At 38.3% G+C, this 25000-nt stretch overlaps 1 protein-coding gene across 1 annotated transcript in view; it reads right to left on the bottom strand.

The window, feature by feature from the left end:
- LOC145255817 (aromatic-L-amino-acid decarboxylase-like) overlaps window positions 1–25000 on the bottom strand; it is a 122578-nt gene that overhangs the window by 92853 nt on the left and 4725 nt on the right. The window contains exon 2 of the mRNA XM_080114522.1: window positions 13907–14020. Within this exon, the coding sequence (XP_079970648.1) occupies window positions 13907–14020 (114 nt within the window). The remainder of the gene's footprint in view (window positions 1–13906; window positions 14021–25000) is intronic.

The raw sequence follows: 25000 nt of genomic DNA, 5'->3' as shown, positions 1-25000 counted from the left end.
CGTGGAGTTTCAAAAAATGCTATTCTTGCAATTCTTATGATTTAGTGCTGATTTCTTTCTCTCATCTGATGAGAAGAATAGCATTCTTTGAAACTCCGCGGATTAAGGATTTTGTAAATTGTCTTTCGAAGTATTCAGTCGAACAATAAATTTGATTGTAAATTTCAAGTGACAGTTTTAATTTCTCTTATTATATATATCTATAATATAAAGCTAAACGTATGTGTGTGTGTGTGTGTGTGTGTCTGGTCACGAATAGGCCACCAAAGTGTGGTATCTGTTCCGGCAGATACTGCAAGCAAAGACCCTATGTGGGGGCGACCCCACAGATCAGACATTGGTCAATGTAGAGGTGACCCTTCATACCAATTGTCACTACCCAGCTCCCCTTCTCCCCGGGGAGTTGGTCCCCATTTCCCCTTCACTCCTCACATTAAAAATCGCCCTTGTGCCTAATTTGCTCGGTGAGGGAGCAAATAAATACCTGGTCAAATATAGGCCACCTTCGTGGTATTCGGGCCATGATCAAAGTGTAGTATCTGTCCGGCAGATACTGCAAGCAAAGACCCTATGTAGGAGCGACCCCACAGATAAGACCTTGGCCAATGTAGGGGCAAATACCAATTGTCAATGTCCTACTCCCCGGGGAGCTGGTCCCCATTTCCCCTTCATTCCTCACATTAAAAATCAGCCTTGTGCCTAATTTGCTCGGTGGGGGAGCAAATAAATACCTGGTCACGAATAGGCTCCTATATGGTTGACTGTTATAGAAAACCGATCACATATAATAATAGAAGATGTATCAAGACACAGTAATGGGTATGTTTGATCTGGCATAATGATGATTCATTAAAATTGTGGGGACTGCGTACGCGCCTGGTCCACAAAGTATGGAAATAAAAAATTAAAAAATAAAAAAAACGTTTACAAGTGTTTTTGATATAGATGTACATAATAATACTTCGATAAGTATGTTTTCAATTAAATAGGGATGGTATAATAAAATTGTGGGGTCTGCGTTCGCGCCTGGCCCCCATAGAATGGAAATAGGCACAAACTTTAATGAAGACTTTTCATATCTATCTGCGTAAGTGTACTTTGATAATTATGTTTCAGTTTGAAGAAATATGGCATAATAAAATTATGGGGTGTTCGTTCGCGCCTGACCTCCATAGAATGGAAATATGTCACAAAGTTTAACAAGTTTTTTTTTTAAATATAGATCCACAGAATATTGTGATAAGCGTTTCAGTGTGAACAGGTATGGTATAATAAATAATGGGGTTTATCTATTTTATTTTTACTTTCATCATATTTTGTTTTGGTTTTGATACCCCTTCCTTTTCATAACCTATCATACTTTCATAAATCAGAGTCCATTTTCTGTAGGCTGTTTTTGAACCCAGTCAACGACGGGTACTCATGCTAATATATTCCCCAAACCTCTGGCCTTGATTGAAGGGAGACTAAAACTTTCTACTGTGGTTTCAAATGATCTGAAATAACAGCTACCATAAAACTTGTTTTCTATAGGTTGAAAACGAATATCGTATTTTAATTATCCGAAAATAAGTATTTTTATGGATATTAAGCATAATTTACATAAGGAAAACACGTTGCTCTCCCCCATCATTATATATAGCCCCAATCCTCCGACTCTCTCGTTAATGACCATCCCTCTTGAAGAAGCCCGCATAAATCGTTGAGTATTCAGGTCCTTCCACCTCAATTTTATTTCATATATATATATATATATATATATATATATATATATATATATATATATATAACTACTTCATTTACTCACATAAAATTAATATACAAAAATATAAATTTATGCGTAAACTTTAAGTATTTACTTCAAAAGTGCTCAATACGTAAGTAGAGCTAGTTAGTACTTTATAAAAATATATATGGCGATTAAGCTACACTGAATATTCCGCGTTTCATCCACTCTAGGATTCTTCAGGCTTACGCGCTGAAGCCTGAAGAATCCTAGAATGGATGAAACGCGGAATATTCAATGTAGCTTAATCGCCATATATATTTTATAAATTACTAACTATCTATCTATCTATCTATCTATCTATCCATCTATATATATATATATATATATATATATATATATATATATATATATATATATATGTATGTGTGTGTGTGTGTGTGTAATATATATATATAGATAGATAGATAATCAACGTCAGATATCAAAGTCCTTTGACTTATACTGTATGCTTTCTCGCGTACAAACCAACACACATACGTTCACCGATCCATGCCCCTCCCCACCGCTTCGGTCGCAAAATCCCGACCGTGAACCATATCCTGATCACCACTAGACCAGCACACTCCAGCGACACACGATCATTTCCTTTCTCATTCTCCAGATTCCATGATTTCAGAATTCTTTCATTGTTCCACTCGTGTCTATTCCGATGATGTCCACCCTTTCGGGCCTTCCCGCCCCACCCGCTCCTCCCTGTCTATCATAACGCCGTGCAGCTAATCAAGCCAAGATCGTTTCCTCACACGCGATTTTTATTAATCCGGAATTTTGCGTTCTCATTTACGTACTTTTTAGTTCTTTTTTTTGTAGATTTGGAGTTAATTTGCGTTTCCTTTGCTCTTTTTTTCTGTTTTCCTTTTTCTTTTTTTTTTCTTCTTCCCATCCTAATCTCCATTTTAACCTTATTATTCGTATTTTTGTTGTTGTTGTTGTTGTTGTTGTTGTTGTTGCTGCTGCTGCTTCTTCTTCTTCTTCTTCTTCTTCTTCTTCTTCTTCGCACCCTGTTAATCGTACTTCCTTCTTTTTCTTCTTTTTTACTCGCGCCTCTTATCTTCTTCTCCTTATTGGATTTCACACATTTTTCTTTCTTTCTTCTTCTTCTTCTTCTTCTTCTTCGTATTATTTAATTACTAGAATTCGCCACACGCGCCATTTCTATAACAGAGCGCAGTCACGCGTATAGCAGCTGTATGCAAATAAACGAGCCGTGTGCGAAGTGACGTCACGGCAAGGAAGAAGGCAAAAGATTTTAAAAAGAACGTGCGCGCAGATCGATGATCACGTCAAAGAAAGGACAGACATAAAGGTTTACACACATGGACCGAGAGCGACAGGTTTGAACAAGTGACAATACGTTATTCATGAAAGTACCTGGGAATAAACGTCTGTTGTTCCAATAGGAAAAAAATGAGTCAAGTTATTCCTTGCCTTGGTTTCCTTGCGACTGTCTGCATACAACGTGTGGGTCCCGAGTGTTGACATTTCTATATAAGTTTAAAGAATGTGTAAACAAATGAAAACTAAAAACTATAATAAGATTAATGCATCCCGGAAAAACGCCGGGAAGGTACAGCTAGTATTTAATAAATATCGTCTGTTTATGCCGCTTTGTTTCGTCACCCTATCCCGCACACTCAAAATGTGTGAAAGGTAATAACGTACGTACGAACATGGAACGCTTTATTGTATTACTAGCCTGGGTTCCCGGCGTTTCCCGGGTGTTTGGAGGTGTGTGTGTGGTAAAAAAAAAAATGGTAGTAGGCAGGATCGAACCCGTAACGTGAAGGAGGAAAAGAATGTGACAAAAACAAACAAAAAAAATGTCGTCTTTGCTGTTGCGTCCATCGCAAAACCGGAAGTAACGAACGTCAAAATTAAGGCTAGTCAATCGAAAAGAGTGAATGACTTTCGAAAAGATCTGCGAAAAACAGCGACCCTTCCTTGTAGAGGGTGAAGGAATTAATATTTTGGGCCAATTGTTCGATATTTGTCGTCCGAAAGTTCGAGGGTCAAAACGATACCGGTTTCGTTACGTTCCGATGCGTCTGTCAAAAGTTTTAGGCAGACCTTTAAGGCTTCCTTCAGTCTTGACAGACTATGGATATCCACTGTAAGGGTGTCTGTGCGTGAAATTTTTGTGGCAAGAGTTCCGCAATCGCCAACAACACCTCTCCTGAGTCGACATTGTTGAAAGGTCCAGGACGACTGCAAACAATGCCGAGATAAGCGGAAAGCACGTACAGCGCCTAGCCTTCCCGAATGGTCACTCATATGGTACTGGCCAGGCTCAACGTTGCTTAGCGTCGGTGATCTGACAAGAACCGGTGTGTCAACGTGATTATGCCGTACATACATACATACATACATACATACATATATTTAAACAGACAGATGAGATTTATATTATTGATTATATAGATTATATATATTATTATCGATTATATAGATTATTATGTTCTTAGTTTATTATTTTCCCTATTTCATTTTTGCATTATTCTTGTTATTCTCATTAGGTCCAAACAAGAATAGTACATTTTACTCGCCAGTGAGTCTTTGAATCTTACACGAAGTGCTTTCTTTTTCTTTGTCTCTCAAGTTATTTATTAGTCGAATATGACTTGACTGAATTTTTCGTAAGCCTTTTACTTGTCTTTTTGTTTGTTATTCGTTCTCGTAATTCCGAAGTGGAACTCACCCTTGGTGGGTGGAACCGGCTTCTACCGAAGGAGGAAGTTTCATGAGTATATCAAATTCACAAGTGGTCTCCGGTCTCTTGTATTGTTTAATATCCTCGTCGCGTTTATCGAGGGTCATTTTTTGACAAGAATGGCAGCGATACGCAAAAAAACAAAAAACAAAAAAAAACAACAAAAAATAATAACTATGTAACATAGCGCAGACGAGCGTATGCAAATGCCGAGCTGTGTGCGAAGAAAAAAAAAACTATAAGAAAGAGCGGGTGCACAGATCGACAATCACGTTAGAGACGTGAATGAGATCACGGCCTGTAACGAGAAGTCACGCATGAAAGGAGAATGAGAAAATAAATGTCTTTGCTAAAAAATGGAGTCGAGTTATTACTTGTCCTAGTTCCTTGCGACGTAGACTGCATACAACGCTGTGGGTCCCATGTGTAAACGTGTATAACATTATAATTATCGGACCTGCCAAAAGGTCATTTGAATAAAAAATAATGATTATATAAGACAACACGAAATTGATACCGGGGTCTGTCGAAGATTTCAGCCCGAGAAGAATCAACTCGTCGAATTTCTGTGTGTAAATCCCCACCCCCATTAATAACCAACTATCCATCACTGTCACCGGCAATAAATATAGATTGTTATATTTTTATGTATTCGTGTCATACAACAGTATATCCTCGTCAAGGGAGGTGACAACGTTAGGTTTTTGCAGTTCCAGCAGAGACGTGTCGACGTTCTCCTACATACAGCGCCTAGTATTTCGAAATGTTCACTCATCTTATACTGACCAGACTCAACGTTTCTTAACTTGGTGATATAACGGGAACCGGTGTGTGCTGTATTTTGTTTTTTATATACTACGTACTTTTAAACCGTACTGAGGAAACACTGAGGAGTGCTCACAGAAAGTATTGTTTAAAGGAAGCGCCCGTAAGAAAACAATAGTAAAAAGTAATTAAACTTAAAAATTGTGTATAGTTTTTCTCCGGAATTAATTTCTATTTTAGTCACGCAAATTCGTTCGTCGTATTCGTGCTCGTCGCAAAGTAGTGTTCGTGCTCGACGAAACGTTTCCTAGTTCTCAAAATTGAGCAAAGAAGAGAAAAATTCGGGATTCTTCTTAATTAGCGTTCTATTTTATCTCTCTCGCGTAGCGGCGGTAATTCTCTTTTTGTCTTCTTCCCAACTGACAGCAACTTCACGTGAACGATATAAAAAACTACCCGCATCTCAAAAGTCAAACTCGATTCGTAATTTAATCTTTTCCCGACGACAACAAATTTCACAAAGTCCGACAGTCGAATTGTTATTTAAAATTTTATATAAAACGACGATTTTTTAAAAAGTTCGACTTCCATGTGCACATTAAAAATTCTCCATAGCCCGACAAATTTTTCACAAAGTCCGACTTTCAAATGCATCTCCGTAGCATAGCAAATTTGTACAAAGTCCGGCTTTTGAATACGTATTTAAAATTCTCCACAGCATGGCGAATTTTCACTTTGTATTTTAATATATTCATTTTAGGATGACGGCAATTTTTCAAGAAATCCAACCAAAATCCTATCGGCAATGACAATTTAAACAAAAAAAAAAAAAAAAAAAAAGATCTGACTCACTTCAGTTGCATCACCGTTCGCTCATCTTCAAATCAAGAGCCAATACATCACCCTCCCGATACAACGATAGCTGATTTGTATCTTCGCCATAATAACGGCCAAAATAAGTTGAAAGATTGTCTATAGTTATTTTTTTTCTTCGGGAATTAATCTCTATTTTAATCACAAACATTCGTTCGACGTACAAGTCGTGTTCTTGCTCGACGAACCGTTTTCTTGTCCTCAAAACAGAGAAAAGAATAGAAAAAACAGGGGTCGGATTCCGAATTCTTCTTAACAATCACCGCTCTATTTTTTCGTCGTCGCTATCGTAATTCTTTTTTTGTCTCCTTCCCAACTGACAACAATTTCACGTGAAGAAGAAGAAGAAGAAGAAGAAGAAGAAGATCATCATCATCATCATCATCATCATCATCATCATCATCATCATCATCATCATCATCAACAACAACAACAACAACAACAACAGAAGCAGCAGCAGCAGCAGCAAAAAAATTTATACTGCCGCCTCGAACCACGATAGCACCTACATTTGCATTTATCTTATTTTTCGTATCTGACGGGTTTCGGGTTCGAATACCAGCGCTTCTCTACAGAGGGCATACGTCAACCGGTTGCGCTTATTGCTGTAGTTCTCCACACCGTTATTACATACACCTTTTTTAATGTTTTATATACCCTCCGCCTTTATTTGAATCTTTAGAGTTTGATCTCCATGTAAAAAGTCGTTACTACGTTTCCGCGATAGATATATAAAAAACGTATTTCTTCCTTGAAATAAAAGAAATGGCAGGTTTAATTTATTTAAACTATCTACATGTCTCTGTTGTTTTTAAAATATAATTTTGTTTTTTAAAATATAATTATATTAAAGAAAAAAAAAACAATAGAGACATGTCTCTATATAATAGATAATTTTTTTTTTCAAATTTTTTTAGATGAAGATTGATAATTGGGATTGTCTGGATTATTCCGACTACTGTTCTCATCTTCAGTGTTGTTCTCACGACGTTTCAACCGGTGTAACCTCCAACCTTCTTCAGGTGTATTTTGTTGTACTTTTGAATCTTTCTGTTGAACTCAGGAATCTGCACGGAATTTCGAACGAGATCCTTTTATTTAATCCACGGAGGTAGCATGTTCTCGTCCCGTTAGCCATGCCCGGGTGTAAATCTTACTTAATTTGCAATTGTATTCTGAGTATTGTCCTTCAACTTCAAGAAGAGTATCACTTAGAACGAAAACCTAGCACTTTATCCATTACGCCACAGCTCGCAATAATGGGTGAATGTTACATCAGCCAAAACGTTGTGAAAATGGTTGGTTGGTTGTTTTTGTTTTACGGCATATCAACCCTTTTCAGGTTATTTAATGCCGAATCCAAAGATTTTGAAGAAAATTTTTTAATAGAATATATTTGTTGTTTTCAAGTCATTTTCTATTTAACCCATAGTTGGGACCCTAACAGATACTACCACTCCGGGTCAGAGTGGACCTGGGAGCAATGGCAATTAAAGGGTGGCTCCACACTCCCCAAAGCCCACAAGCTGGGGCCTCACCACTGGATATAGTTTAAGGTCATATCCAGGGCCCCCATTGAGGGACTATTACCCTCTGCAGGGGGGCAGTCGGTGTATTCTAATGCCCCACCGACAGGGCCTGTTGTGAAAATAAATCCTAAGATGAGAATAATAGTTTGAATGATCCAGATTATAAAAATCATCAATCCTAATCTAAAAAATCAGAAACATAATTTAAGTGACCTTAGTATATCAACAGTTTTAAAAAATAAAATAAATATTTGTCATCGAAGTCGCTCCAGACAAAGTATGAAGCCACTTGATGCAATGAGCTAAAATAACGAAAACTTATTAACGCAAAGATAAGAGATATCAATTGACTATAGTTAATATAGACTATAGCCTCTATAGTTAGGAGGCACGCAGTCAGCAGTTCTTGGATAGAAGTTACTGGCATAAGAAGATGTAGCGTATTGATGGAGACCAATTAATCAACGAGTTGAAAGATCTTGAGTTGGAAACCATGTTTAGTTTCAAAACAGTTTCCAATGGTTAGTTGTTCTATACAAGCCCTGGAGGTGACTAGTTCTGAGTAGACAATTCTTGAGTTGGAAGCCACAGAGCAAAATATTCTTCCCGTGTTGACAAGAAGAAAACATATGCAAGTTTGCTAAAGAAAAAGGTTTAATTTTAATGGAACAATTCTGGTTTCTGATTGGTTGATAGCAAAACATGAATTAATATGATTCGTCAGTTCCTAGCATCATCGTTTATAAATAGAATCTCCCAACTGTGAGAAACCATACACCCATTATTAATAAAAAAAATATTGCAACACAAGAGCTGATATAAAGGAAGCATAGAATAAATCAAACAGTCCTGAAGAACACATGGCATAATAGTATTTATAGAAGAGACTGAGACTAGCAACATCACGCCTGTAATTAACATATATGCTGTTTATAGCACTCTATCTTCTGCTGTTTCTTCTTGTCCATGTCCAGAGAGGGATCGTAGATTTGTAAAGATAGAGGGTCATCTCAATACGAGAAACTGTTTGAAGCAATAGAGAGAACCAACATTAAAAGAAGTAGGAAGAGCAATAGAAACGATCAATAAACTCGAAGGTTTGATGAAAACAAACAAAACAAAACAAACAAACAAACAAACAAAAAAGCCCAAGGAGTTTCAATCTCTCCTCAAGAACAGAATTATCCATGAAAATCCCAGGAAGAAAAGGGACACGTCTACGATAGAAAGATACGAGCTTAATTTAAATAGAATTAAACGCAGCAAGTAAATTCTTACACAAATTTGTAACTGAACCTAAGTTTACTTTCAAATCAACTACATACTTAACTTATCGCAGGGACATGGACAAGAAGAAACAGCAGAACACAGAGTGCTATAAACAGCATATATGTTAATTTGCTGAACAATATTATCTGAGCATTAATGTAGAGAGGAAATACACCAAATTGTAAAAAATAGGTTAAACATGGAAAATTCCACGTCAGATTAGTTCAGCAAGAATATTTTCCATTAGCTATCATGTTAGAAAGTAGGCTAACGTGTGCAGAAAGTTTTGTCATGGGAGGAAGTACGTAACAGAGTATGTAGATAGTTTATGTATCTTGAGAGTCACGATAAATGGAAGCTATTTTCGAGCTTTCCACTACTTTACGAGGGTGAAAAAAGAAAGTTTGAGTTCCCGTAGGCGTAAATTGCTGAAATATATGCACGGAATACTAGAGCGAAGTAATGGAGTTATTTGTTGTTCTTTTTAATTTCTTTCGTTATTCCAGTCACACAAAGAAAACGGAAAAAGGTCAACATTTCAGATAATCCTGATCTCACTACTCCGAAGGATATCACTTTCCACTGAGTAACTACTTACGTACCAAAGAGGAAGAGAGATAGAGAGATAGAGAGAAAAGAAGAAAGAAAGAAAGAGAGAAAGAAAGACAAGAAAGGGAGCGAGAGAAATAGAGGGAGACAACAAACAGCTGTTTCTGTCCTTAAACAAGGTCGCCCAATTATTCACAATAGGATTAACAAGACTGAGATTCCATCTATGGTCCTCTACACCAAACTTTTTACAAAACAAACTCGCCTAGTTACAACCACTACCAACAATTTCTCCTTCTCTCTATCTGTATCTAAATCTACACCCAGATTCCATGAACAAAGCTTCTTTTCTAGAATTTTCCGCCTGTGAAACTATGTTCCGCCTGGCATGCTTTTCAGCTACCTACAACTTGGTCATCTACAAGACTAATGTAAACAGGTTTCTAGTATCTCGCCTCTTAAATATTTAAATTCTGCCCAACGTCCACCACTAACGATCACTAAGCGGTGATCGCCTTACACTCAGTAATCCTTATTCTCAGGTGGCTCCCGAGGCTTGATAAGCAGTGACTCCTTTGTAAAAAGAAAAGAACCTACGGAATATTACAAGTTCATTATTAAGACGTTAATGCTAGAAAGGAATATATATATATATATATATATATATATATATATATATATATATATATATATATATATATATAGAGAGAGAGAGAGAGAGAGAGAGAGAAACAAACCTAGAAACAGATGATCAAGCCTTTATGTGCTTTAGACTAAACATGCAACACAATATTAGCTACTATTATTTTCTCTACCGCTCTCCCTCGACTCAGGACTGCTCCATAATAAACAAAGTATCTGACAGCATAGACACGGCACTGACCCTCGACACTAGCGCACAAATACATGTGTTTGGTGACCTTAATGTCCACCACAAAAACTGGCTTGGATTCTCTACTCACACAGATGCAGCGGGCAGCACAACCCATAGCTTCGCTATATCTCACTCCCTATCACAAATTGTTACGTTTCCAACCCGTTTCCCTGACCAGGAAGAACAACACGCATCACTTCTAGATCTGTTTTTGACCACAGTTCCCGATGACTGCATAACGAAGGCCCACAGCCCACTCGGGAACGCTGATCATGCAGTGATAATGGTTGAAATCGCCCTAAACTCTAGACCCAAAACTGAAGAGCCAGTGCTCAAAACAACGAGATATTATAATAAGGCTGACTGGGAAGCCATCAGGGAACTAATTAGAGATGCTCCATGGAAAAATATTTTCTCTCTCCCTGCTGAACAATGTGCAAACGAGACCACTGACTGGTTCAAAACTGCAATCGAAGCGCATGTTCCCATGCGGAAATTTTATAGTAAGCCCCACTCTCCCCAATGGTTTACGTCGACTTGTGCAACTGCCATTGCTCAAAAGCAGCATGCATACCGTAGGTTTAACCGACATAAGTCCAGTTCAAACAGACTGAAGTATATAGAAGCTAGAAATAACGTTAAGAAAGAAATAGCGACAGCTAAGAGAGAAGTTACGGAAACCACTAAAAAGCCCATCGAAGCACAAAAACTAGGAACTCGAGACTTCTGGAAAATCTACAACAGTGTAGTAAATAATGGGCAATCAACAATTCCCCCACTAACAAACAATCACGAGGTTGTCTCCTCGGCAACCGACAAGGCTAACATGTTTGCCAGTCGGTTTGCCTCAAACTCCACACTGGACCCTTCCAACCACCCCCTACCTGACTTTCCTAAGCGGACAGACGCCACACTAGACGATCTGAAAACCACCCCTGCTCAGGTGCATGCTATCATAAAAAACCTTGATACCTCAAAAGCATGTGGACCCGATCTTATCCCAGCTGTGCTATTAAAAAAGTGCTCAGCCGAAGTAGCTTCAGTTCTCTCCAAACTCTACAACAAATGCCTTAATGAAGCTTGCTTTCCGGGCTGTTGGAAAACTGCTTCTGTTATACCAGTATTCAAGAATTCTGGCGAAAGGACAGACCCATCAAATTATCGCCCCATTATCCTCCTCCCACTTTTTGCCAAAATATTTGAGACCATAATTAACCATGCTCTAGTCCATCATCTTACAGATGCTAAACTACTGACTGACAAACAATATGGATTTAGACAAGCCCGTTCCACAGCAGACATCCTAACTGTGATCTCTGAACGTATATACCATTCACTGGACAACGCGGGGGAGGGCAGAGCGGTAGCTCTAGATATATCTAAGGCTTTTGACAGGGTATGGCATGAGGGTCTCCTCAGTAAAATCAGATCATATGGTATCACTGGTAGAATACTTAACATAATTAAATCCTTCTTAGATAAGAGAAAAATCCAGGTTGTCCTCGACCGTCGTACATCTAAACAATATGATATAAATGCGGGGGTGCCCCAGGGTTCTATCCTTGGACCTCTATTGTTCCTGATATTCATAAATGACCTCCCCGACAACATTGCCTCTGAGATGGGTATATATGCTGATGACACTACACTCTATGGAAGACGAATGAACACATTTCTAAAGAAATGGCAGAAACACTAGAGGAAGACCTCCAATCTGTAGTGGAATGGGGACAAAAGTGGTTGGTCGCGTTCAATGCTGCCAAGACTAAACTAGTTTAATTCAATAATTACAAGAAACCCTCTCTACCACATAGCAATGGCCAGCGACTCTTTATCTGAGAGTCCATCTTTAAAACTCCTTGGCCTAACGTTCACAGGAAACATGAGTTGGAACAATTACATTGAAGGCATTGCCAGGGCCGCCGCAAGAAAGGTGGGCTCTCTCTACCGTGCTAGAAAACTACTAACACCCGAAAGTATCCTGTACCTCTATAAGGCCACCATTCGCCCATGTATGGAGTATTGCTGCCACATCTGGGCTGGTGCATCTGCTACTAGTCTCTCGCTCCTTGACAAGGTTCAAAAGAGAGTCGCAAACCTGATAGGCCCTGAACTGGCATCTAAGCTTCAGCCTCTGTCCCATCGACGAAATGTTGCATCCCTCTGCCTTTTCTACAAGTATTTTAGTGGTGAATGCTCTGACGAACTTGTGCCCCCACGACGTGTGCACCCTCGACAAACCCGACAGGCTGCTAAATCCCACCCACACACTGTAGAGATCCCTAGATGTAAAATATCTTTTTACTCCAATAGTTTCTTCCCCAGAACCGCTAGACTCTGGAATTCCATTCCAGGTCCCTGCTTCCCCAACAGTACTGACGTGCAGAAGTTCAAGTGTAACGTGAACCGACACCTTGCTGCCCAAATCCCTACATAGTACCCCAGTAGTTGTTGACCCTGATAGTATCCCCCTACACCAAAGTGGCAATTTGCCTTGTTTGGGGTGAAAATGTAATATATATATATATATATATATATATATATATATATATATATATATATATATATATATATATATAGTATTCTAGTATTCAAACATGGAGACAAAACATACTAGAGGATTGAACAATAAAATTGTCGCCCTAGGAAATTAGGAAATACGACGATTCCATTTCCGTTTGATGAAAAACAGTTTTTTTTTTTGCAGACCATATACTAGTTGGCCAATTGTGTGCAAATCCCAAGAGCGATTGGAGCCTTCTATGATGACTGAAAGTAACATAACATTCAACGAGCGAGACTGAAGACTCTACTGTTCCAAGTTATGACAACAGAACCATTGCTAGCCCTCTCAAAATGCAAATCCGGACGGTTCCACATTTGAGAGCACAGCTCAACCAAGTTTCCGGCCACGGTTATGGTCTTTGGTGTGTTCTCAATGCAGAGCCATATCATGCCATCTTACATCTTCGAAGTCGGCTTGAAAGTCAACCCCAAAGTGTACCTGGATTTACTGAATAGTGCAGTGATTCCCGAGCGCAATCAGGTTGCCACTGGGTGCGGCAGCAGGACTCGACGTCAGCCTACAAGTTCAAAGAGACCAAGGCTTATCTTCAGAAAGTGCTAAGACTTTGTATCCTTCTCTCACTGGACCCCTCTCCCCCGACCTGAGCCCGCTGGATCGCTTCGTTTGGTCATATGTTATCAACATGACCGCTCACATCATCAAGGCCACCACCCGCCAAGTATTCGCCAAGCTCCCGTCGACATTTGTGGCAATGTCATGCTCCCTGTTCCGGACCCGTATCGCGGCGGTGATTGAGGCTGAAGGCGGCTACATTGAATAGATGTCAGCTCCACTGCATAATCAAGTGACCTGAATTGATTTTTTTCAATAAAACTGTAGCATTGTTTTGTTTAGAGCGACAAATTTATCGTTCCACTAATTCCCACAGGTTGATGACACGTGGGAATTAGTGAAAGAAATGTAGACCCCCTCCACTTTTTATTTATTGCATTATATATATATATATATATATATATTCACTTACCCACGAGAATCCAACGCATCCAATAGCATCCGACAACATATCACCCATGATGGAAGGGTAAGAATTCCCAGCTGGAAAATATGCGTGGAAATTCGGATGCTGCCAGTGTGTTATCTGTTTAAGATAGAAAAAGAAGAATAAATAAATACACAGAATATATATATATATATATATATATATATATATATATATATATATATATACACTGAAAATTGTACATTACATATTATATCTCCATACAGCATTTTTGTAGATACGTAAAATACTTATATATAATACACACAAATACACGCGCGAACACACACACACACACACACACACACACACACACACACACACACACACACACACACACACTCACACACACACACACACACATGTATATATACTGCACACAATTGTTTGAGATAAATAAATCAACTTAATATACTTTTTATTTCATATTTATACCATTTGCACAAAGTTTTGATATATATACATATATATATATTATATAGACTATAGACATCATGTATATATATATATATATATATATATATATATATATATATGTATATATATATATATATATATATTACGAAATTGATTTTGTCTTGAATCATTGTGTGTAGTTTTTATATATATATATATATATATATATATATATATATATATATATATATATATATCCATTTTCAGTATTTTCTTCAAGAGTGCTCAATAAGTAAGTTGAGCTAGGTAGTAATTTCTGAAAATATATAATAATCACGTTACATAAGATCGTCCACGTATTATTTCCATAGAGTATCGTCAGGCTAGAATGCTTGACGATTCCCTATGGCAGAAAAACAAAACAAAAAACAATGGTAATTTTTTTTTAATTTGACCCCTATTATGACCCCTTAATATGTATTGTTTTGGGGTCAAATCAAGTTATTAAGTTACATCCATGTCCAAGTAACCAATATCTAAAATTTCAAGTGTTTATAACCAAAATTGTCGGAGGAGTTTGGTAGAGTTCTCAAACGTCAAATCGTTGAACTTTGACCACTTAACAGACACATTTCTGGCCGAAATCTGAGTACCCTGTATATCAAATTTCGAGTTTGTAGACTAAAAATTGACAAAGTTATTGCGTAGAGAATTGTACACACACACACACAGACACACACAGACACACAGACACACACACACACACACACACACACACACACACACACACACACACACACACACACACACACACACACGCGCGCATTCACTTTTATAGATATATAAATAGACTATCAATGGGTGCCCGGCGTTACCCGGGTGTTTGGAGGTGTATGCTGAGCAAAAAAAAAAAAAAAAAAAAACTGTCAATTTTTTTAAACTTTGACCCCTATTACGACCCCTTAAGATTTATTGTTTTGGGTTCAACTCAAGTTATTAAGTTAGGTCCATGTCCAAGGAACATATACCTAAAATTTCAAGTGTTTAGACCCAAAATTGTCGGAGGAGTTTGGTAGAGTTCTCAAATGTCAAATCGTTGAACTTTGACCCCTTAACAGTCAAATTTCTGGCCGAAAACCGTTCACAAAGATTTTCCCAAATCTCAGTACCCTGTATATCAAATTTCTAGTCTGTAGACGTAAAGTTGAGAGAGTTGTTGCGTAGGGAAATGTGCACACACACAGTATTGATTTTATTTGTTAAAGCTAATCGTTTTTGTTTTGACAAACTTTTTGTTAACGAGTCGAATTATTTTATTTTTTCAGATATCCCCGACTATGATGCCGGCAAGCTGTGAGCTTGCAGAAGAGAAAAACAAAGACAGCTATTAATTCTAATAAAAGAAAAGCGAATGGAATTACACACCTATGATTAAAACAATCAAGTGTTACATTCGATACACTGCTGCCAAAAACTCGCTACTCTATATCGCGACGCTCTGCTATCCAAACTCAACTACAAAACTCGACACTCTGTTGTCAAATATCAACTACAAAACTCGACGCTCTACTGTCAAAACTCAACATTCTGCTGTCAAAACTCAACATTCTGTTGTCAAAACTCAACACCAAAACTCGACACTCTGCTGTTAAAACTCAACTACAAAACTCGACACTCTGTTGTCAAATATCAACTACAAAACTCGACGCTCTACTGTCAAAACTCAACTCTAGAACACGATGCACTGCTGACAAGACTTGCTACTCTGACATCCAAACTCGAAATCAGTCTCTGAAAATTCAGGCTTTTAATATTAAATCAGAATCATCTCATTTTCATATTAGCTGACAAGATCGCAAGCATATAAAGAGGAAAGGCGGCCATTTTTATTTCTTCATTCTTTTTGTCTGTACGAATCTCTACAGACTGCACACAAACAGATTTGTACTAATTTTTAAGAGTTTAATTACAGATGAGCAAATTTTTTTTGTTTTTGCCTTTTGTAGCATTTTAGACCACACCACCTTCGGTGAAAATCAATGTTACTGAATTAAAAAAAACAACAACAAAAAGCAAAAAAAAAAAACACAAACACAAAAAAACAACAACAAAAAACAAACAAAACATCCTCCCCACAAAAAAAAAGAAAAACAAGGAATGCACCGATTTTGTTTCGAAGACGGACGTTATTATAGAGCTCCGACATCTCCAAGACGTTGCAAAAATAAGCATACTATTTTTTTTGAAAACGTTGTAAAGAAATGAAGACGAATGTAAAGAATCGTCAAAATAAGGAGATTATCACAAATGACTTTGTCTTATGAATGGAGTATATTGGAAGACGAAAGACGATCGTATCAGTATTTGAAGATCTCGAGGCGAATATATATCAACTTTTTTTTTAATATGGAAACATAACAGCCGTCGATGTGGATAACTACAACGGTATTTGGAACTTTGAAATAATCCTGAACAAGGATACCTTTAACTAAACACCATATTACCTAGAAGTTGGAGGGGACGTCTAGTTGTAGTTACAGGAAAAAGTCCAGCATATGCAGAGGTGAGATATTTGACTTTTATGTGTCACCCCCCCCCCCAAAAAAAAAAAACAAGCATAAAAAAAACTCCAAAAATCGTGTTCTCGAGCAGTTGATGCTTTAAGTCGATGACAATTCCAAAATAAAAAAAAAACAATGAAGAAACCCTTAATAGTTCGCAGCTTAAAATCTTCTCCGACTCCTTAAAACCGTCTGTGATCCTCTGACAATTATGAAAAACTGTGTAAGACCACTTGCAATTCCCTTTGAAATAAACAACGGAACTTAGGTAATCGCGAAACGCTAAAATTATCTCAAAAAAGGAAATATTGAAAAGAAGAACTAATAAGTGAGGGGACTACTATAAAAAGCTGCTAAACTTTAAAATAAGTTACAAAAGAAGAAAGAAAAGAAAATCATGTCCTCAGCCTCAAATATTACAGAGCGCTCAAACCTTCGTTAAAGAAAGCTGCATCTAAAAAGACTTCCCCCCAATTAAATCTTCTCTACCTAAAAGGGACTACAAGATGACGCCCCTTAAATCACCCTCTAAAGTTGAGACCCCCTTCCCCTAGACCCTTTCCGTTGTCCACTCTCTGCAGCACTCCCCAAAATACGCCGTCCTCTATTCAATGAAAACTGATATACCACCTTATACTTCACTCATTCCTCCCGCAAAAAATCAAAAATGCCAGAGAAACCTTTATTGGAGAAAGAGGGTGGGAAAAAGCACCATTTATTTTTCATAGGAAAATACATATGTAAAACAACTCCAAAAACAGAGACGGTCATGAAATTACACCACAAAAAAGGACTATGAAACCTCGTCGCAATAAAGACAGTAAATAAAACCGACGTTGTTAACACCAAAAACTTTCCAAACGCAAAAAGATTTGTAACGGTTGTAGGAACAAGAGAGGAGGCAAACGGCGTGTGGGCCATGATGGTGTAATTTGACACGTATGCAAATGACCAAGCCAGTGCGCAATGTGACGTGAGAGCGGAGAAAGAGAAGAAAAAGAAAAGCGAAGAGAACAAAGGGAGAGCACGCGGCGAAGATCGGGAAAAACGCGTGTCAAGTAAGATGAACGTGTGGCCCGTGGTGGCAAAACACTTTCAAGCCCGTGTCAGGACGGCATGGTGGCGTGAATGACTTTTAAGCACGCGTCGAGATGGCAGAGTTTTGTTAACTACATGACGGATGAGATTAACTAAAATACTTTTTAAGCAAGATGCAATGCGTTATTTGGGAAAGTACCATGAATAAATTCCTTTCATTTCACCTGAAAAAGCTTAATCGAATTTCCTTCTTTTTTATTGTTCATTTTCGACTGTTTCTGCATGTAACGTGTGTATTCCGAGTGTTAACATGTAACGACGCCGTTTAAGAAGATTAATCACTGCGTTACAATGGAGAAAGCAAACACGCCTTTCAGAATAACACTCCTATCGAATTCTTTAATGACAAAAAGTTAACTAAATTTAAAAAAAAAACATTGTGTTGGAACAGGTTGCGGTTAGGATGCACCCATCACTTTGTAAAGCGATTAAACTAACGTTCCCTCTAGACATCGGGTGCATGTCTCCTGACGGTTCCATTGCCACTGAAATGGGATAGGGTTCTATGAGGAAAACTGTTCCTGTGTTACAACCGGCAACCTTTTTTGGAAACCAACTCTAAGTTACCATAATGGCACGCAGATTAGCTAGTTAAAATATTCGAGGGTGTAGGGGCACCTCTCGTAAATTTCGAGGTGAACGTGAACTTCGACGGCGCGTTGTGAATCTTTGCACTATACAGGAGATGCCCTTTATTCCAGGTGCTCTATTCAGCATATTTCCTGGCTAGTAAAGCGCATTTTGGATGCATCTTGATACTCTGTGTTTGTGGATCGAGAGGAAAGGCTATTCAGGCTGAATATTACCGTCAAGGACCTATCACTTCGATTTATTGCGGTTTATGAGCCCAATGACAAAACAGTGGGCGGCTTTCTTTTTTTCGGCGAATCGAACCTTTCATGAATGCATCTCGTCAGATTATTTTAACAGGAAGTTGGAACGCGATTCTGGAGCCCGATTTAAATTGCGGGATAAAACTCTTCTAGAAGTTCTAACACGGTTTGAGAGGTTAAACCATTTCGGGATTTTGTTGAAAATTTGATCTTGTCGATAGTTTCTGGAATTAAAAACTCTGTGACATAGTATGGACTCGAACTAATAGACGCGACTCTGATCGATGCAACTCTCAAGTTGCATCGATCGGTTCTTAGAGTCAACGCAGGGTTTTTAGATTCTACAAGTTTTCATAATATAGTTTACACGGATTATAGGCTTGTTCTAGTTCAGGAAAGATTAATGGTAAATCTAGAATGGCTAGGTACTAGAAGTTCAATACATCGTTATTCAAGTTGAAAGATCTTCCGGAACGGCTTTTACTTACCATACAGTTGGAACTGGCAGGTAGGCATAATTGAGAATAAGAAGTGAAGTTACTTTAAGAAAGTTATTAGGCCTTTCGTTACCAACTATAGTCGATGATTCAATCTTAATTCTAGGTCAGCGAAAGATACACTAGAAATTTGATTAGATTAAGCAGTGGAGGAGAGAGTAGCAATCACTTTACTTTAAGGCTGAACTGAACTCCTTGTATAACAAAGCGGATCAGGGACTTGTAGGTTAAAAAGAGTGCCGAACGAGGCAAGAAACATGGCTGCTTCGTTGTATGTAGAAGAACATCGACGGTTCATTGCTCAACACATAACCAGGGTCACATCGCCAGGGTCACATTGCCGGACAGACGGACTATGACCACAACCGACGGAATTTTTTGTAGGGTTTTGGCTCTCATTTCATTCTATTACTTTTAAAATAAGGCAAGAATCCGTGGCGCAGTGGTTAGAGTACTTGGAAAAATCAATCGTAAAAAGTGATATTCTCCTGAAGATTGAAGGTTCAATCCTCATTGTGAGCGACCGAAAAATACAATTCCGAATTACTTAGGACCTCTATCCAGTCATAGCTGACGAGACAAAAGCACGCTACCCCCGTGAAGTATATAAAGGGTTCCGCTCCAAATTCAGTCCAAATTCCCGAGTTCGACAGAAACATTCCCGAGTTCGACAAGATACACCTGAAGAAGGTCGGAGGTTACATCGACCGAAACGTTGTGAAAATCACACTCAAGATTAGAACAGTAGTCCGATGAATCCAGATAATACGAATTTGTTAAATTTGTTATTTATTATTAAGCCTGGTATTGCTTTTATTTGTTTAAGCTAACCGTTATTTTTGGCTAACTTTTTATTGGCGAGTCGAATTATTTTATTTATTTTCTGATATTCACAACCATGACGGCGGCAAGCCGTGACCTTGCGGAAAAGGAAAACATAGAGAGAGCTGTTAATTTTAATTAAAGAAAAGTGAATGGAATAAATTACGTGTGGTTACAACCAAGTGTTAAATTCGATACACTGCTGCCAAAAATTCCTACTCTAAATCTCGAAATTGTGCTGTCAAAACTCAACTACAAAACTCGACGCTCTGCTGACAAAACTTGCTACTCTGGCATCCAAATCCAAAATCAACCAAGTCTCTGAAAGAAATTAGGCTTTTTTTTTTTTTATATCGGAAACACCTAATTTATTATATTAGTTTGCAACATCACAAGTATATACATTTCTTCATTCTTTTTGTCTGCACGGAACTCTACAGACTGCAAACAAACAGGTTTGTACTATTTTTTTAAGTGCTTAATTAGAGAAAAGCAACTTATTTTGCCTTTGGTAGTATTTCAGATCAGAGAATAAATATTTGCATTGTAGGTCGCTCGTTACGAATTGCCTTACAAGGAGTTGGTATGGTGAATTGCGTTACGAAAAGTTAATGCGACGGATTGCGTTACGAAGAGTGTGCAGCGGACTGAGTTACAAGGAGTTAGTGCGGTGAATTGAATTTCGGAGCTTGCAATAATTTTTTTTGTAACTTCATCCACCATTACCGATGTATTTTGTTTTGATTCCTTTCTTTAACACTGGTTTTAAAACATGAAATCTGAATCCTAACCTTGTCATGCAATAAGTTTTTCTTTTATAGCAGGCCAGCTGTTATTGCTATAGTTTCTCTGCCACATGGAGCCGCAAATAGGAAGACTTAAGGTCCACAATCGCAGTTCCTCCCACCAACCGTCTTCACTTCCTCATCTTTTCATTGCACACATCTATTATTATTTATTTTTACACGGTGGTCACCACTTATCAAGGCCCGGAAGCCACTCAGGGATAAGGGTTATTGCAAGTACAGTATGTTAGTGTGGAGATTTGCTGAAGTGTTTACTTAAGGGGGCGGTTCATTAGGAATTTGTTAACGTTGGACTTGAAGACATCCAAGTTGTAGTCAGGTGGGAAGCAGGCAGACGGAACAGAGTTCCACAGGCGTACAGTTCTAAGAAAGAAGATTTGTTCATGGAATCCACGTTTTGATTAAGCCACAGATAAAGAGTGGGGGAAATTTTTCACAGTGGATTCAGCTAGACGGGTATTTTTCGTGAAAGATTGGCGGGGGGGGGGGACCAGAGATTGGAGTTCAGACGAGCACCTGCCATGGAAATAACGATAAAACAAGGATAGGCTCACAACGTCTCTTCTGTGGGAGAGAGGTTGCAGGGTAGAGAAAAGAGCATCCCCCACTAAGCCACGAAGACTATTTTGTACTCTGTTAAGGCAGGATAGGTGTTTTTAGCAGCTCCTGCCCAGATATGGCAGCAGTATTCCATCCTTGGACGTACTTGACTTTTATATAGATAGAGAATTGAATCAGTAGTGAGATATCTTCTGGAGCTGTAGAAGGATCCCACCATCTTTCCAGTGACCTTGGTAACAGACTTGATGTACATGTTCCATTTCAAACCAGGAGTAAAGGACAAACCCAGAAGTTTGTCAAAACACGGGGCTTCTCCTAGACGAGAGCCATCCATTTCAATTGATGCCAGATGGGGATCAGAGCGTTGATGATGTAAAGATAGGAGTTTGGTTTTAGATGCATTAAAGGTAACCAGCCACGACTTCCCCCACTGAACCACGCGCTCGAGATCATAGGAGAGAGAATCAGAGAGAACTTTGTCATTTACAGCCTTTGATGTGTTGCCGTCTGGTTCCATTTCCACATTTTTCTGACATTTCCGGCCTTTTCATTCTCAAACAACAAAACACGTGTCTGGTTTTTAACAATAATATATATATATATATATATATATATATATATATATATATATATATTAATTCAAGTATTTCTGATACCTGCTGTTGTCCGGGATTCAATTAGACAATCTTAGCATATTTACCCCGTCTTCCTCAGGTCCCTATTATATTATTCCCTGTATGACACGCTATAAAACGGTCAATTTACGAAGGTTTAACATTGACCTGGTTTTCCCTTCGTTGCTATAAATGGTAACATACTTTTTCATTCTCCCGTCCATGGTAAAAGAATACCGCCCGCTATCAATCTTTTCACCTTCTTCTCAAACGCAGAGTTTTTCCTTTCTTTTCACAGAATTCTTATAATATTTCTTTTTATTTCGTACCATTGAAGGATCTTCCTTCAATTTCCATTTTATTGTCCATTTCTTTCCATCGAAATTTGCCTCAAAGTCTTTAGCCTCAATTTTAAACACATCCAGCTGATGGGCAGCTACGGCACAATGAACATCTCCAAACTTTACGTCGGCTTTCTTCGTAGTTACATCTCTCATCTCATTGATTGCATCCATTCTAATTATGATGTCGGTCCTATCAATAATGTGATCCATTATTATCGCTCATATTCCACATACTTGTATCTCCACTTGCCAGGCTCCTTTACATTTTATATCCTTTCCATCAACTGTTTTCACAGTTCCACTCCTATCGCATCAACTCATGAGTTGATTTGATTAAAGAAGTGGTGCACCCAGAATCGACAAGCACAGTCATTACCATGTTCGTCACTGGAAGAAGAAAATTAGACGTGATCGTCTTGAGGGAGCGAATTGCTCCCCATTGGTGAGGTTGAGACCCCCCTGGGACCTAAGGAAGACGGCGTAAATATGCTAAGATTGTCTAATTGAATCCTGGACAACAGCAGGTATCAGAAATACTTGAATTAATATATATATATATATATATATATATATATATTTATATATATATATATATATATATATATATATTATTGTTAAAAACCAGACACGTGTTTTGTTGTTTGAGAATGAAAAGGCCGGAAATGTCAGAACAATGTGGAAATTGAACCAGACCTATCTGGCCCCGAGGACACCTGTTTTCAGACAGGGGCTTTCTGAATGATGGGTATTGACCCCCAGGTCGTGTGAAGATGATTTCATTTTGGTCTCAGATTTCAAAAACTCTGGTAATATTGCGGAATTGCACACACGCAATTAGGATCTGGGGTTTCCCCAGATACGTAGCTTGCTCTGATTGGTTGGGTGACCGTCCACCCCAACCCGGACCTTACTATAAAAGCCAATACCCGCTCGAAAACAGACAGATTTGCGCCAATCTCGAGAGGAACCAGCTCCTAACCCCTGACCTCCCTCTGTCCACCCGCCTGAATACCATCCAACGACGAGAAGAGAGATTTGTAAATTTTAAAATGTGTCAATAACTGAACGTGTATATATGTAAAAAGAACTGTAATTTTTGTAAAAATAATTTTTAGTAGATAGAACCCTGATTCGTCTGTCTTTCTTCCTAGTGCAGGCAGCTTCGCGTTTTGCTTTCAGCAGAATTCTACACAGAGGCGTTTAGAATTCAATGTGGAGGTCTCTCGGACGACTAAACATCACGAGCCACAGTTTCAGAAGGAAGTCAGAGGTTGGTTGCTTGACCTGAGCAGGAGAGACCGGCCACAAAATACTGTGCCTTTATTCTGTCGCCGAGGTAGCTACTGACACAGACCCCGCCCAGCCTGTTTCTCTGTTTCTCTGTGGACATTATTTTGCAATGTAGCGAAACTTTCCACAATTGTAGCACCTTACTCTGGCTTCCGGTATTTCCGTACAGTTTTTATGATTTGCTGCACTCGCTGCCACTGACCCTATATTTCCAATTATTTTTCTGACTAAAAGACGTGCAGTTGGTATCAGTTTGCTAACGTCAATTCTCTCTATTCGTGCGGTAACTTTTGTAGTGCCACAGAAACATCGTCTGGGAATCTCGTAATAAAAGCACGTTCAGCTGTATGATCCAGACCTTTCCCTAGGTAGTCTGCTAGTCAAGCAAAACTTTTGTTCGTATTGGCATAAAGATCAACTGGTTCTCCAGTCTACTTGAATCATTTCTGGCCTTTCATATATTTTAAAAGACGCTTCGATGAATACCGTCTCTAGTCTCATTTTTTTCCTATTCCTTATCTAATTGGTTTCATTGTTCGTTGCAAGCAAAAAAAAAAGAAAAAAGAAAAAAGGAATAAAACTAGCTAAACTACCAATTTTACCTTCTTATTCCACTCCACTACATTACCTTCTCCACTAAAAAGTGGGATCACATCATTGTCCAATTTCAGTAGTCCTAATTTTATTATCCTTTTTGGACCGAAATAGCTTGTTATGAAATAAATAAATAAATAAAAATGAAAGTCAGAACTCCTCGACAACTTCACAATCCGTATCAACTCCTTAATCCATTCACATGAACTCTGCCTCCGCCCTCTCTCTTTCTTTTTCTATCTATCTATCTATCTATCTATCTATCTATCTATCTATCTATCTCAGTAAGCTATCAAAAACTCGATTTAGTGTCATCCCCAATTCGGCCTTGTCATAACCGCTATTCCCCTCATATGTAAATTATGCCACATGTATATAAAGAATCCGCAAACTCACAATTTTCTTTTCTTTTTATTTCGTTCCCCGATTACACCATTTGACGATCAAAACAGACGCGATATCCCTTGTGAGTAGTTTATTCGACAAGGTCACTAAATCACGGCGTGAGTCTATTGCAAGAAAAATATTTCTGTGTAGACATTTAAATAATACTTTTTTTGTTTTTGTTGAATATTATTATATGAGGAATCTTTTGGAGTTAAAATCTATTGAGAAATACACATTTTGTATTGAGAAACACACACTTTAAATATGTAAATATTA

This window comes from Euprymna scolopes, chromosome 31 (genome assembly GCF_053919585.1).
Source record: "Euprymna scolopes isolate OS-2025 chromosome 31, ASM5391958v1, whole genome shotgun sequence".
NCBI classification, from domain to species: Eukaryota; Metazoa; Mollusca; class Cephalopoda; order Sepiida; family Sepiolidae; genus Euprymna; species Euprymna scolopes.
The sequence above is the reverse complement of the archived record's forward strand: the minus strand, read 5'-3'. Positions and strand labels throughout refer to the sequence as shown.